Consider the following 17348-nt stretch of genomic DNA (forward strand, 5'->3'; position numbering starts at 1 on the left):
GAAGGCTTGATAGACGGACTGGACTCTACCATTGTAGAGGAGAGTCCACCTTTGAACACGAAACAGCTCGGTGGTAGCCCTGACCATACCACACATTATTAATAACACTTTTATTTAGAAGTACTGACGTTTCGGTAAAATGAAAGCTAAAAATGGTAGGAAATATACAGATATAAGCAATCTTGAGTTTATTCAAAACGTTTCAATGGCTGTTCTCCCCTCGTAAAATAATAGTACTAACCAGTGTTTTTGCAATGCATTGTGGGTGAGGAATTGTAAAGCGCATTCTGCTTTATAAACACAAGGGTGCAGTGTTGAGACCAGAAACGCCCCAGATACCAGACTCCAGTCAAAAAATTAACAAAATGATGTACGTTTGAAAGAATATTTATATTATGTTTGATACATTGCACTCATAAACCGGAGACAACTATTTCAAATGATATTGTTCAACGTCTCATCTAACCAGTTGTTATGTGTAATCGTTGACATAAAGCCATAAACACATTAATTTCAGCTTCCTACAAATAAAGAATAAGATGAAAAATAGGAAATTAAAATACCACAGTGCAATAAGGTATCATAAAACTCACTAAATAATCTCAATGGAGGGAATTATTATAGTGTAATTGTGTGTGTGTGTGTGTGTGTGTGTGTGTGTGTGTGTGTGTGTGTGTGTGTGTGTGTGTGTGTGTGTGTGTGTGTGTTTGCTTTCTTAAATCAGTAGCCTCGTTAAATATAGCTGCATTTTTTCTATTATTCCCAAAAAGGATGGTTTGTGTGATGGTTTGTGCACTATATAACCGATGAGACCAGCCTGACCTATTAAGACTAAATGACTTCCAGACCGTCAACAAATACAAAATGTATTTTAAGTAATGTCCATAGATGCCAAATGTATTTGTAGTGTGTCTTGTGGCTGTTTGTCATACATTATGTATGTTATCTCTTCACTAGTCAAAAGTAGTACTTATCATAAAATATAAGCTGCTATCTCTAACAAGAAAGTGGAGAGAAGACAAAAGAAAAGTTTGAGTTCCAGAAATATTGCACAAAGCCAAAGTGTGTTCATACATTCTAAACTTTAAGCGATGCACTGTGAATTTCAGCCTTTTTAAGGGTGTGAACGACACCATAATACAAAAGGAACTGTTCAAAACTAACAGTGTTAAATTTAGCAACAACTTAACATCTAAAATATGCAGCTTCGATATGAAGCTTCAAGAAAGTAAAAAACAACAACAACGTATTAACATATTAACACATATACATTTTTTATTTTAAAGAGGTACTGCACTTACGTAATGTTCTTTGAGCTTTAAACTAAATTATGTGACTGTACTTTGATAAAACAAGTCAATGTAGGTGTTGAGAAAATTGACATTTCTTTCCAAATGTTTAAAAACCAGCATTTCAAATGGTCATTTACTCTTTTAAATCTGGAGCCCTGAACCTTTCAAGGCCAATGCTGACATAGTCGACCGTTTGGGACTCGTCTATGTCATGAACTTTATTTTAAAACCTCTAATCAAATGTCACTGAGCATCTCGTGCCTCACACATCCACACATCCCCCTCCCTCCCCTCCTCAGCCAGCCTCTTACCCACTTTTTTGCATTCTTCTAAATTATGCAGATGATGGAGTGAGGCTCAGACCGAGGAGGTTGAAGTTACACTTTAAAAACAAAGCACAATAATAAGTGGCTATATTAAAAATAGCCTACTTGTGCATTACCATCTGACATGGCTACTTATTAAGGTTGCCAGTGCTCTGTTGCATTCTTGGCTCTCCAGCATGAAGCCCGTCACCACAGCAACGCTGCACACTCGCAGTGTGGGTGCACAAGGAGCACTTGTGTGACTTCTTCACCTCAGGTTACCCAGAAATACCAACTGAAATCATCATCTCCAGGCAAAGTATAACCCACAGTACTGGATCAGCGCCTACCACAGCTTCAGCAGACACTGCTCTCCTCTCTGCACAATGTACTGTACAGCGAGTGTGAACCTTCAGGGTGCTGGGCGGCATGTTGGGCTCCTGTCTGCCGACGAATGTGGATGGAGTAGCATGCCTTTCGTGCCTTTTCTGCATATCGTATCCTTTTGTTTCATACCTCTGTGAAAGGTAGCACTAAGCCTGAGGTCTCTCCTTCAATTACTTTGAGCCAGCAGTGAAGCCCCTCAGTCCTCCAATGAGCAGGATGACCTTCTAGGGGTCAGGTGGAAACTGCAATCACATTTGTAGGGTCCTTTAATGCTGAACTCACCAGTACCTCTACTGCTGTCGTTCACAGGGGTTTTTCATGAAGTATAGACGTTATTTATCAAATAATGCCCATCTAGAAGGAGATTAGAAGGAGACAAAAAAGTAATAGAAGGACAAGGAGACAAGGAGGCATCTAAGAAGACAAATCTAGAAGGAGACGCATCTAGAAGGAGACACATCTAGAAGGAGACACATCTAGACACATATATACAGACTTTGTATTCTGTCTGTATATATAATACTGCTATTTGTGGATTATTTTACTGTTTTATTAATGTTTTACTGTTTATTTAAATTCATATTAGTTGTTTTTTATTTTACTTCTGTGTCTCTTGTATGCACTTTACCTGTCTGCTGCTGTAATCCTGCAATTTCCCATCTGCGGGACTAACAAAGGATTATCTTATCTTATATTATCTTAGGAGACAAAAAAATACAACACAATACAACAAAAATACAACCCTGAGATATTGAGGAATATAAGTCTTGATCCTTGTATTTCTCGCTCTTATTCATATTCCAAAACTTAAGTTCATTCTACTGCTGTCTATCCGCTCAGTTACCTTGAGCAACAAGATGAAAAAGAAGTGAGCAGCCGAGGACAAACTGAAACGCTGTCCTCCTGCTGCACATTTTGTTCTTGGGGGAAGATGTCGACCAGCTGCTGCAGGAGAGTCACGGAAAGCACACCGTGATTATGTTTCTTTATTTTTTTTTCCTTTTTTGAAGAGGATAACCATCAAGGCTTCTCCTGAGGTAACCACCTCACCGGAAGCATGAGCCACAGAGGACGAGCATGTGAGCGTTTAATTCAACGTCATCAGCTCTGATCCCAATGTCCCAGCAGGAGTTTGTAACAGGCCGTAACAGGTGAAGATAACTGTCCTCCCAGGTCACGGGTTGTTGCTCTGTGTGGTGGAGGAATCCTTCCCTTGTTTATTCAGGTTTACTTAAGCAATCAATATTACATCCTCTATGGGTCCTCAGCATTTATCTTTTTCACAGATAGTGAACACATAGGTGAGCAATAGTGAGCATCAGCACTTACATTGCTACACTGAGAAGAAATACAAGTAGAGTTATTATTGTCTATACAGCGATTTAACGGCTGAATCTGCATATTGTTTTCACCAAAATGTCATCATATAAAGGATCCTCACAAAAACATCTGAAAATGAATCATGTGTTTTAAACTAACATTGCAAAAGTCATCATGTATGACTATCTGAAACCTCAAAAGCAGCACAAATCAGTTTTTTAGGATATTGTATGTATTTTCACATTGCTGCAGTTAGCTATAGTTAAGATACTTTTCAAATTAAGAGTTTACATACTAAATAAGTAATCAGTCAATAAAACATGACATTGTTTGGATAAAATACCCAAATAAGTAGTTAAAATTACAACATTGAAGTATTGGCTGTATATTTACATATCCATATCTATGATAACGATCCAAAGTTTTCAACTTTGTCCACTGCCCACAAGTGGCAAAAGAAAAACATTTAAACCATTTTGATTTTAAAGCTATAGCTGTTACTCGTGAGAGACCTGTCAACACATTTGAGTGGGATAGCAAGTTGAAAACAATTTGACCATTTTATAGATCCAGACACATTTTTATGTTATGCTATTTTTATATTTAAGAAGTTCAGTTTGTTTTGCTGTAGGTGCACAGGGTGATCCTTCCTGATTTTATCCATATTTCACTTTTGAAGTTAATATAATTATGTTAATATAATCTCAGTTGTTTTTCTCTCTCTTGATCCACACTACTAGAACATCAGGGGCCCCTGACGACAACTCACACAGGGGCTTAAGCCGTAAATATCTATAATTCCTGGCATGTTTCAGGGCCCCACCCATGGGTCCACATCATATTAGTTATAAAGCAGCAGGGTCCCTGGAGCTGGTCCCTGGAGTTTGTTTAGTTTAGTTTGCTCAAGGCCACATCAGCATGAGCTTTCAGACACTACACATCTCTGCTGCTGCAAGAACAAACTAACTGTGAAATGAAACTACATGCTCATCCCCATCTCAGCCCTGCAGGGCCTCTTGTGTGTGGATTCCCCGGGCGGCCCCAGCGGCCCGGCGGTCCGTCCATCACCACGGCCGCTCTGTTGTTCTTCCATCAGTCGATAAGTGAAGGTGGGGTCTGGTCAGTGGGGCGTGGACCTCGGCTCCCTGCTGGAGGCTGTCGAGCGCAACACAAGGGAGAGAGACCACGTCAAGGCAGACAGAGCAGGACAGAAACGTACCGGATATACGAGTAATCTGCCTTCAAAATAAGAGCCTGTGTGTGAAGCTGTGAAACTGTGACCTGTTCGGCGAGGATTACTTTTGCTTTTGATATTACTGCTATAACGACTAATATTTTCATTAATGTCGCGATGATAAACTTGTAATAAGGCATCGGCCAAAGTAAATTTGACAATCAATGTACAAAAAAAAGTATTAATGGAGCTCAAGTGTGTTTCTTTCCACACATTATTACTATTTGGGAAGCTACAGACTCAAGGTTTTTTATTTGGCCATTTGTGCCTAGACCAACAGTCCAGACTCATTGTATTTTTTTACGCAGACTATTGCCTGGTGAAATGTAAATGTGTATTTATTTCTTTTCTTTATATCGAATTAATTATCTGATTTAATTGATAATAATTTAGGATAGAAATATGTAAGCATTATGCTTCCACCTATAAATTTTCAGTCTTTCTTTTTTGTATAGATTGTGTCCTTACTTTTGGTATTGTAATGATTGACTGAATAAAACACATACTACTACTCCTACTACTCCTACTACTCCTCCTCCTACTACTACTACTACTACTACTACTACTACTACTACTACTACTACTACTACTACTACATCTTAACGGGATAGTTACATACACAGTGGCAATGGTATCATACAGCATTATAATGTATGTGTATTAACATGTGCATTGTGGAAAAGGTAAGGTAAGGTAAGAAAAAACTACTGAGATATTCATATAGTTTATAGAGGCCATAATCCATTTCATAAACACAATAGGCTTATGTTACCTTGTGTGTGTTTTTTTTTATAAAGAAAAGCGATTGATTACGTCTTCAATATAGTGTGTGTACTATCACACTCTCCCGGTTGCCACACTATTCAGTTTACAAGATATTATTTTGAAAGCAGTAACCGGATGTGTCGTTGCGTCATTGCGGTGACTTGACTCCAGAGTCAAAGCCTGGTGCGCCAGTGTGTAACGCTATAGGCTGGAAGGAGGCAGCTGTTGCCATTATTTTACCAGCCAGCTCAGATACATCAGCGGCTTCAGCCTCCTTAAAAAAAAAAAAAAAAAAAGAAAAGAAGAAGATGAGTCTCTCGACACCTTCATAAACACTCGAAACTGAAAATAGATTTTAAACTAAAGTTAAATCAATGGTACAGAAAAGTAGTATGTCCAGGACGCCTTCGACCTCAACCCAGGAGATCCAAATGGACATGTTCGACCATCATCCACAAACACAGGTAAGAGGCGAACAAAAACGGAAGAAAAGCAGAGAAATCATGACGGACGAAGCCAAATACGTGCGTGAATTATCGTGCATTTATTTATACAGTAATTGCGATGACGGCGGAGCGGCTTCACTTCTGGAGATTAACAGGTTGTTCGGCAATTAAGTCGCCTAATTTGCCTCCGGGAGTCTGAAACACTGCTTGTTCGCTGCACTGATTCGAGCCTGAATTGGATGTGAATTTCTTCCTCCTCTTCAAGAGGAATCAGACATGGATGATAGGTTGTAGTTTTCATGATCTTTGGATGGTGATGTATAATTCCGCCCTGAGCTTGTAGTGTTGTTTTTTTAATAAGTCTCTATTTGTGTCACCGTATATGCGAGGTTATGATGTAACGCGTGTTTGTATTGTTGTCCCTCATTGGGTCCTTATGAAAACCACGCCTTTGTTCAATTAATCATTAATTAACCAAGTAGATGATGCACTCAATGTGGACTAGCTGGAGGAGAGATGTTTTTATTTAAATTAGCACGAATCTCCAAAAAATGCGAGGCAAAGTTTTCAAACCTTACATAGAAGTAATGCATTTTTTTAGTCTTGCATCTGACATCAGATCAGTTTTTCAAGCTGGAGGAAATATTCTCTGACTCCCTAATCCACCCTCAAAAATTCACCTTGGTGAAGTGACCCCCCTCCCCCCCCTCTCCTTTATTACAATTTTATCCATCAACTTTCGTTGGTGTCACTATTTTTTACAGTTACAGGCTGTGGCTGTGAGGAAGTCACATGATGCTGTGGGCATGTTTAGTCATAACAGTTTAAATGGATGAGAAAAAAAGAGGAGAATATCTAGAACAACACACCCACACGGAGCTCAGTCATTGTCTCTCTGGAAAAGGAGAAAAAAAAGAAACACCCTGTCATAGACAACCAACGCTTCAAACAATGCCAAGTCCTGCTCTCTCCTTTTTTTACTCCCACTCCTCCCAGCTCCTCTCTCTTCCTGCCCAGCTCTCCAGATTCCCTCTGCATCCACTTTGAATGTCCCACTGCTATCCCAATGCTCCCACTGCTATCCCAATGCTACTACTGCTATCCCAATGTTCCCACCATCTCCATCCTGCTCTCAGCATCTCACCTTGTCCGATCTGTTTTTAGAAGTCGTATCTTTATCTGTGCGAGGCTGTGGTGAGAAACAGATGGACCCCCTCCTTGTGCCAGGCAGCAGGGAACGGTGTATGTGTGTGTGTGTGACACCTCTGATCAATTAGATATAAAGTTCATGCAGACCTACAGCAGGTCATGCTGGTATATGTATTTATAACTGACTGACGTGGAGAGACAAGAAGGGAACCGTATTTCTAATATCCTGAAGGAGACCGTAGAACTGATCCAAATGGAGTCTCTCAGATTAAAGATTGTGCCCGTTGACCGCCGTCAGATTGTAGATCAGTGTGGATCTCTCTGAGCAGAACATATGGAGCGTTTTGGGCCAAAGAGTGTATTGTGGTTTACATTTTGCAGTCGTTACACCATGCACCCCACCACCTTTAAACCCTCCATGCTACTTGCTTTCCAGTTTAGAGCCCCCTGCTCACACTCACACACACACACACACACACACACACACACACCACACCACACCACACCACACCACACTTTTTAATTACACACTTAATCTGGGAGGATGTTTACCAACAGGAAGCCTTCCCTCCCTACTTCCTCTGGCATTTCCCTGCCCTTTGCTGACAGGAACTCGGCCCATCATGGCTCCGATCGCAGAGACCCCTGTAAACACCTGCGCCCACGCACATGACGTTTAATGTAATTGTGAACTTGTGACTGCAGAGTATACCGTCACCAGAACGTCCTATAAAGAAACTTCATTTCGTAACAACGTGGGTCTTATTTGAGTGATTTAGCGATGGTCCATTTTATTTGTCTAACTGCTGAGATGTCTGGTGGCACAGCAACCGCTCACGCAGGGCAAACATCCACAGTCTAATCAGGTTATCTAAGGCACTGATTTGCAAATGAAAAGGAAGGTGAACATACTATTGATTAAAACTATCTATTGTCAACATACAGGTTTTGCAGAGGTACTTCATTTTACAGTGCTGTGAATAATAGATAATGTAACCGCGTGTTCGTCATCATGTTATAACATACAGTAAGAGACAGTTTACAACACGGCTGACTAAAGTACTGAAGTACTTGTGTATTTATTGCACAAGATTTATCGGAGTTAAGAAGCTTGGTGGAGGCTGGAACAAGCATAGCTTCAAGTGACTGCTTTTACACTTTGGCACACAGAGTCTTCTTCCTGATGGCAGAGGTTGGAAATTTAGAAAATAGAGGATGTTGAGAGTTGGTTGTTTGTTTCGTGGCTGCCTGCTTGTTCAGGCTCATGGTCTTTAGCTGTTTGGTGCATTCTGGCAAACCTGCCTGTTTACAACCTGTTTGAGTTATGTTGCTCCCTCAGATCTTAGCGATTAAGATGGAGAGTAAGACCCAATTTACATCAGAGATTTGTATGGATATCCTATCTGGATGAGGTGAAACACATGTTAATGCAAGTGCAGAAGGGATGGCAATCAGAATGTGATTAGATTGGCCTGTTGACATCTGGAGGAAGTCTGGTTCACATGTGATCAGATCTTAGCTATAGGTGCAAATGGGATCTTTACATATTGGCTACATTCTTAAAGTATATATTTTGATCAAGTCTGTCCTAATACAATAGGCAAGTGCTCATGAAAACATTGAAACTGATTTTTGCTCGCTGTAATCATTCCTTGTGTTCCTACTGGCCCTTAAAAGATCCCTTCTGAATATACATTCAATATATGAAACGGGACAAAAATCATCAGTCTGAAGCTTATATGAACAGTCTTATGATCATTTTAATTTAAAATGTAATATTTGTGTTTCGCTGTTGAGCTGCAATGGATTGTTAATAACAAGGAAAATTGCACAGAATGAACACAGGTACACGTACATAGAGAGGACATCGGGAGGGGATCTATGGAGGGCCAGGATGAACAGGAGGAAGGATTACGTTGCGCAACAACAGTTTCAGTGTACTGTAAGGGGCTTTATTGGAGGCATCTACATTCCTGACAGGTGGCTTCACCCACTCCCAGTATGTGAGCAGGTGTGTGTGAAGCCACACATCTGGAGCTGATCTCCTCATCATGGGAGAATAAAGTTGTTTTTCGGTGGCAGTAGGCAGATTTGGCACTGGATACCTTTATTTGAACAATGTATATCTATATATTTAGTTGTTAGAAAGTTAGAAAAGCAATGTTATGTGCTCGAAAATGTGACTATAAACCGTAGAAAGGTGTTTTTTTCTTAACATGTTTACAGTATAGAGTCACAAAATAACCCGTATCTTATAGTGTGTTTATACATAGTCATCAGTGCACATGGCATTTTCTAAGAAGCCATGATTGTTGGAAAACCTTTTCAGTCCACAGGCTGTTCTCATACACTGCCTGTAGCTTTACCCACGGAAACCAATGCACTTTAATTTGTTTATATCCCACAAAATGAATGTGTACATAAGTCACGTAATCGTGACCCAGGAAGTAGTGAGACCGACATCGTCCTTGACGGATGTCTATTTTGAAAAGACTGTACGCATGAAACAAGTGGAAATGAACACGCGTTGCTCGACATTTGTAGGACAACACATAAATAAAACGGAAATAACTTTCCGTACACACCGTTGTGCAATGGTTATGTTGCAGTGTCGGGGAAACATTTGCCAGCAGGTGATGTCATCTATTTAGTATCGGTTGCACCTAACCCCCCAAGTACAGTTGCCCAGTTCCATCTTTGCATCATCGTCTCAAGTTCAACATTAAACGCCAGTAATAATACTTGCAGAAGTTTACAACACAGCAGTTGTTGGGTAAATCACAGTTGGTTTGCTGTGGACCATCCTGCTGTGTGTTCATCCGATCCATCAGCAGCAGTAAATCAAGCTTGGAGCACAGAGCCTGATATTTTATTCTTGCAAGCCAGGAGGTTTAAAATGTATTCACACAAACTCCTGAGCTCAAAACCGATTTGTCTTTTTATCGGTTAACACTGGAAACCTCTCGGCCAGTGGTGTGTTTTTATGTGTCATTGGTAATGCTTGTTTAAAGGCAGGCAGGGCGGCGCCAGTCATCTCAGGGCCTCGTACACGTGAAAGTGATAATGAAAAACTTGGCCAAGGAACAACCGTACACAGACCTGTGGACAGGTTGGAAGCAGCTGCTTGGTAATATTCAATGTTTACATAGGTGTACAGGATGTGTCTGCAGGTTAGAGTATTGGGGGCTTGGTTGTTTTTTTTACCAAAAGCACAGTTGTGGATAAACCGGCTAACATTGGGCGAAGGCAGAGTACACCCTGGACCGGCTGCCAGACCATCGCAGGGCCACATTCTGTATGTCAATGTTGGATCTTTATTTCTCAGCATTACCTCAGCAGTTCGCAGTTCTCTGTTGTTTTTTTGAATGCTGAAAGAACAACACAGTCGCCATCCGGATGAGCCTCCTGCAAATGTGATTAGCTGGCATTGTGTAACCACGGCAATGTGGGCATGGTGGTCTCATAATGCAACGTGTGGCCTCTGCCCAACCCGTATGCGCCATTTGCTTAGGGGTCCACCAATCAGATTACAAGGTCCCAGTTTGCATCAGGACATGATGACGAGTAATGACGGCTGCTCGTGGACACAATGGACACATTTGCTCCGGTCGACTTCCTCTCCAGTCTGGGACTCGTGCAGCTTGATCTCTGGTTCCATCTGAACGCCTGATCGTATTCAGAAGCTTTTACAAATGCTATGCAAAATGTTAACTGCTGTCATGCTCCCCCCGGAAGCTTGTCTATGAGATATGCCGAGATAAGTTATGATGGAGCAACTCAATTAAACTTTTCGTGTTTTTCTTTTTCTTTCCAATTTCTCCCCTCCCTCACCTCTTCATTTTCAGGGGAAGTACGGCAAGAGGAAGAGCCGATTTAAGCGCTCGGATGGAAGCACCTCCTCTGACACCACCTCCAACAGCTTTGTCCGACAGGTAACATTTAACACTTAATCCTTCCTCCAGACCACTAATCCAGGTGCTAGACTGAGTCTCATCTTAATTTGATTTAATGAAGACTCATACGAATGTTTAATGGAGTCAACGTGAGGTCTTACAACCCTGGGAATTAAGCGGCTCAATGTAGATGGTTAGTTTAATCATTATTTATGACTTTAAGTTTCTCTCAAATCTAACTTTTACATTAGCTGAAACGATTAGATAATTCATCGATTAGCAGAGCCCCATAAAAGTATTTTATTTTGTACTGATTAATTTATTCTTATTTGCAATTGATTAATTTATTTTAGCGAGCAAATAAGGATATGAGGTGTTATGCAGTCAGAAGCATTCATATAGAAGGCAAATAGGTATAATCTTTTTTTTTTTTAAGAGGAAAACTTATTTTCTTGAAAGGTGTATCCTTCTCTCTCTTGACCTGTGTGTTTGTCACAGGCAGCCCACATACTGTGCTGTATCTCACACACTGAAATGGCGTTGATAACATCCTTGGTAACAGCAGTACAAACCGTATGACCACAGCTACACATCTGGCTTTATCGTCACAGAGTTGGAGCTGAGAAACATCAGCAGAGATTCCTCCAGGGACTCTGATGGTAATTATTAGTCCCAAGGTGTAGATGCACCGATTGGCTCGGTCAGAAAGAGCTAATAAGACCTCTCAGTTGTCCAGCATAATTTTTTTGGGCTAAGAATGGGTCAAGAAGCCTTTCTTGGTCAACGGGAACACTTCCTCTCCTCCGGGAGATTCCGGTGGCCGGGCTTAGGCTCGCGACCCGCGCCGCAGTGCTGTCTGGACATGACATTTCTCAAAGTCACGCTGTGTGGCAGGTAAATGAGTCCCTCTGCCTGAACTCTTCATTTGTGAGAGGAAATGATTTGCCCCTTTGCTGGATGACATTTACCTGTTCAGTACGGGTGTTTGCTTTAGACAAAAAATGAAGAAAAAAAAAGAATCCAGTCGCTGTTGGTGAACACGGAGCTGAACTCTCCTGTGGTTTCTAAAGGTTAGCTGCATCCTCGCCTACACGCACCACCCTTCCCACTGCCTTGTCCTTTATTAACTCTGTGACTCTGCCTGCTGGAGGAACTGAGGCCTGCAGGTTGGGCGGGATTCATAATCACTCGCACTGTATAAGGAACTCATTACCCGTAGTAAGGATGATTTAACGCGTCCTCGGATAAATGTCTTCTCCTGTCTCATGCTACTGCACAGCATTTCCCTCATCATAGCCAGCAGAGGAAGGAGCTGGCGTTTTAAACATTTCAAATGCTGCACATAACCCAAAAATGGATTTAGTAACTAATGAAGTATCGGAGCGTTACGTTAGCAGGAACGCAATATCTCAAACCATGTTAGGATTTAAAAAAAACTGGCATTGATCAGACAAAAAGAAGCATTCAGGCGCCCTATAGGTTTTGGTCATATAGCCTTTTTTAGCCTCCCCTTGAACAACGTGAAGCAGAGCCCTGTATAGGCTTTACAGTCTCACACACACCTACGCAAGTGCAGGCTCATTCACCACACACACACACACAAACACACAAGAGCCACAATCAGCCAACGGTAGAGCTGGCTGGTACACTCGGCCTGGTTTCCAAGGCAACCGGGCCACTGAATCTCCCTCTGTGTGCAGGCACAGTGGGATGGAGAGACGAAGGAGAGGATGTTTCGATGGGTTTGTGTGTGTGTGTGTGTGTGTGTGTGTGTGTGTGTGTGTGTGTGTGTGGTGGGGTAGGGGGGTGCGGGGGGGGTGCAGCCTACGTGTTTGTGCAGTGCTGGTTTGTGTGTTGAGTTCAACAAAAACACGTCTTCTGTCAGAGACTGTCTGCTGCTGCTGCATACAATAGTTATGCATGATGTTGTTGAGTATGTGGTGGTACAAATTTGCCATATTTGCCATCTTAGAAATTGCATTTATACAGCGCAAAGCGATCTACACATGTCAGCATTCACCCACTCATGGAAGAGGCTGCCATACTAGGCACCAACTACTCATCGGGATCTAATCATTCACACACACAAACACAATGATATCACAGCTTTCAGACAGTATTTGGGGGTTGAGTATCTTGCCCAAAGATACTTCGACATGCAGAGAAGCCGAGGATCGGACCGTCGATCTTGTGATTAGAAGGAGGCTCTACACTTCCTGAGTCACAGCTGCCCTTTCTGCTTTATCATGACATTTTGTACATGTAGCCTTTTTTAGTCTCCCTTTGAACAACCCAAAGCGGATTCCTGGATAGGACTGTATAGTCTCACACACACCTACGTAAGTGCAGACTCCCTCACCACACACACACACACACACACACACACACACACACACAAACTGAGAACATACACTCATGTGATCTGGCATAGAGTTTTCATAAGACCAGAAAGAAACAGAAAATGTACGATGTACAAAACAATGTAATCTTGGTGCTCGTTTCTGAAGATGGTGTATATGGGTAGCTTGGTGTAATCTGGTAGCTATCTCAAGCTATATAACAATAATGTATATCCAGATAAACCATTAAATAATATAAAATAAGAGCTACCTCAGTGTCGATCAAGGAACGTGATTTTCGTGGTTATGGGCCTGGTATGAGGTTTCCAAGATAAGCATGCCAATACATAAGAATGCAAATACATCGTGTCGTATGTAAATAACCTATGGAGATGTTAGCAGTTTTTTTTTTTTAATACAAGGAGTAAATAATCAATTTTTAAGACCAAAGAAGATGCTAACTTATAGCTAGTTGTATATACACCAAGTAGACAGCTTGTGTCATCTGCAAATACAATTTTAAAGGAAGGTAATTCATATATAAAAGATTATAAGAGCCCACGGATTGAGCTTTGTGGTACGGTGAGTATGAAAAGAAGTCCCATCTTGAATGCAGACTTGCCAATCACAGAGCAGCATTGGCGAGCTTGAACCAGGGTCCTGCCCCGATTGCCAGGTGGTGTGGTGGTTCACTTACACTGTGACTTAAGCTTATATTTTTTATTTTATTTGACCTGTTTTTGTTGCTAAATCAGTTTGACAGCCTGGATATATCCTTCAAATGCATATTGTTGACCCTTATGTCTGCTTCTCTTCTCACAATTGGGTACAGTGTTGGCTCAATGGTAGCTCTGACAGCTTGATGGAGGCGCAGCAGGGGGCGGGGCTTAGTGAAGGATCTGTTGGCGCCATTATACCAACTGCTGTCTATCTGGTAGTCCTAAACAGTGCATTGTTTCCTATTCAAAGATGTGAAAGCTTCTGGAGAAGAATATGATGATTAACTATGTGTCAAATGCCTAGATAAAAAAATCTTCCTATCTCTATAGATTTGTATATTTCTTTTTTTGTATATTTGAATCTTGGAGGCTCCACTCTAAAATGAGCAGGACTGAGCCTCTAAATTGGCATACAGCAAACAACAGCTCATATTAAATCTGTTAATCAATTTAAACCCGTTTGAGCAATTATTTTCCCAGAGATTAAGGTGCCAGCCATAATCTACAATGGCCCTGCCCTACATTTGCAACATTCAACCTGCTCTGTGCAACAGGAGATCATTTGCTCTTGCATTAATTTGAACACGTTTGACGAATCAAAGTAAATGTTGTACTTGCAACGTATTCATTGCGTGCGAGAGTCCCTGGAAATTGAACCGCAATTTGCGAGAGTCAATCATTTTCAAAACAGGATGTTGAAACAATTTTGGGTGTGCATGTAAGCAGCTTGCTAAATGCATTCGGGAAAGGTGACCTAATTGAAATCAGTCTGGCGATATTTATTGCATGTTGTTCCCCAGTTCTCCAGTTATGCGTCACAGACCAGATTGTGTCTTGGCTTTGTTGGCATATGGGTTTCAAAGGTCTAGATGCTGCAAAGGGACCAGCAGTCCTCCTGTCAGTTCTGACATGAATCCCAGCAGAGCTCCAGTCGCTGCTGTGTTTGCACGAGGACTTAGCTGGTGGGTCTGCTGGCAACTCTCCATTTATTCATCTTCCCCAGCTGATTGTGTTGTCATCAGGTACTTCTACAAGAGGGGAGGAAGCAGTCAGGTGTGTGGCCATGGAGGAGCCCCTTTCATTGTGTCAGAGGTCGCCCTCTAGTGGACACACTGGGCCCCCAAAACCACCAACACCCTGTAGACCGCCCTCTTTCAGCCTTTTTATTGGTCCCAATTCCATACAATATTCTCATTTTCCTAGCATACACTTTTTGCAGTCAGTACACAAGAAAGAAATGGAAATGTACACCTAATAATTGCTCGTGGTGCTGAATTAAAAACAAATGGATTACATTTTTTATTTGAATGATCCAATATAGATTATTTTCGAGCTCATCAATCTTTGCATTTGCACCTTTTCTGTGTAAAAATGTGTACATCTACGCTAGATGTTATCTGTTGACAGGGGTCACTTGTGTGTGGGTGAATTAAGGCTGCGTGATGTGGAAAAAGTCTACTTTGTGGAAATCAAGTTCTTCATAAAGGTTATTTTAATTGCAACGTAGATGACCGCTGGCTGTTTTAGCGGCCTTGCATCGTGACATTCCCCTAAACGTTGATGTGAGAGAGTTTCTCTTTGTCTGTGAGATGTGCAGCCGTGGAAGTGAACAGTGTGGGTCGCTAACGCTAGCTAGCCAGCTGTCTGCATTGATCACAACACAAAAGGTGCAGATGAATTAGTAAACAGACTTCCAGGTTCTGCTCTGTTTGTGCTCAAATTGATAATTAAAATGGATACTTAAGATCTTATGCTGACATGTGGGCATACAAAATATAGATATGGCATGTTTTAGTACTTTTACATTTGCCAAAGAAAATTAGTCCTTTGTCTGTAGTTTTATAGGAATTGTTTACAATTAGGCCTATGATGTGCACTTAAGTCTTGTTTGAATTCAAGGCTGTACTGATTGTAAAGCCTCTTATATCCATAAATAAAACTGACCTGTTGAGTGTGGAAGAAATGTTAAAGTAAATTCTGAGTAGCCGTTTATTGGTATCTGACGTAACTGAATCATCATCATCTTCATCAAGAACACAATCAAATTGGGTGATCAGTGCCAACATCTCACCCCAATCTCTCCTCTGATACCCTTTTTTTCGGGGGAAAGGCGGAGGCTGGGAGGAGTGAGATCGGATCAGAGGCAGGGAGGAATGAAGCAAAGCCAGAGAGAAGGGAGGGGGGTTTCCCTGGGCACTGCCCCAGTCCTCTCCCACGTCAGTCAGGGCATTGAATGGCTGACGGCTGCATACCAAGCCTCCTTCTGGGTCTCAGTGCGTTCATGTCCCTGTTTCTGCCCCGGCCAGGGCTAAATATATTTCCCCAGTTTGCAAATGTAGCACAAGTCCTGCAACCCGACCCCCAGTCAGCTTCAGCTCCCTTCCTCTACACAAGGTTCACGTTCCTCTGGGTTGTGGAGGTGGGGTGTGTGTGTGTGTGTGTGTGCGTGCGTGTGTGTGTGTGTGCGCGTGTGTGTGTGTGTGTGTGTGTGTGTGTGCGTGTGTGTGTGTGAAGGGGTTGGAGGTTAAGAGAGCGCTCTCCTAGTCTCACACATACAGTACTCATTTCTGGCTCTCTCTCCTATCATACACATCACACACACACGCACACACTGCCAAACACACACACATGTACTCTTCTGCACTTGTCAAGCTAACAGACAGATCACACTGGTAGCTGCTATCTCTCTCACACACAGAGACACACACACACACACTCACACACACACACACACACACACACACACATAACTCTGTCTGTGGACTCCGGCGTTGCCCCCTTGGTTTTCCTTGGTGTGGCGAGCGTGGCAAACGAGGCATGGAGCGGATTCAAAGGCCCGTCATGGTAAGAATGCTCTGGATAAGCTTTTTGCTGCGTCTGACTGAACTGGAGGCAGTTTGTGTGCGAGTTTCTCTGTGAGCGTGTGGGTCTGGATCGAGTTTTGAAACTCCAGCATAGGCTCTTGGTCTGAGATATGACAAGAGAATGCAACTTGCCACCCGTGTCCCGATAGCAATTTACCTCCTTGTTTGCGGCTTTCTTTGCTCTTCTCAGAGTGATTCCATTTTGGGCCGGGCCACAGCTGCTGGAAAGGCGCTGAGTTTTTAATTAGACTTCCAGTCCCACCGGTTGCTGCTATGTGCACTGCCTGCCTGGCTGTCCCAGCACTGTGGCCATTTCAGGGGGCTCCTTTCACTGCTGACCCGCTGTCCCGAAGGGGCCTGGGCCGGATCTTCATTTCTTCTTATTGAGCTTGGCTGTGTTTGCTTTACAATTGTACATGTTTTATGTTGTTGGCTTACCCTTTTTTTTTTTTTTGCAATTATTGCATTTCAGGCTAATCCAATTGTATTTTCATTGGAAGTGTATTGTGATGATTGGGGCTGCAAATAGCAATTGTTTTTCATTATTGATTATATTAATCTGTCAGTTCTTACGTCAGTAAAGTGCTAGAAAAGATAGAGACATATCTGTCACTGGGAAGTTCCCAGATTCCAAA

The 17348-nt window shown here is 42.0% G+C and overlaps 1 protein-coding gene across 1 annotated transcript in view; it reads left to right on the plus strand.

Moving 5' to 3' along the window:
• Positions 1-5646: 5646 nt before the first annotated feature.
• The window catches only part of cacnb1 (calcium channel, voltage-dependent, beta 1 subunit), a 28305-nt gene continuing 16603 nt past the window's right edge, over positions 5647-17348 (plus strand). The window contains exons 1-2 of the mRNA XM_079233057.1: positions 5647-5767; positions 10744-10830. Of these exons, the coding sequence (XP_079089183.1) occupies positions 5678-5767; positions 10744-10830 (177 nt within the window). The 5' untranslated portion in view covers positions 5647-5677. The remainder of the gene's footprint in view (positions 5768-10743; positions 10831-17348) is intronic.

This window comes from Taurulus bubalis, assembly GCF_910589615.1.
Source record: "Taurulus bubalis genome assembly, chromosome: 17".
Classification (NCBI taxonomy): Eukaryota; Metazoa; Chordata; class Actinopteri; order Perciformes; family Cottidae; genus Taurulus; species Taurulus bubalis.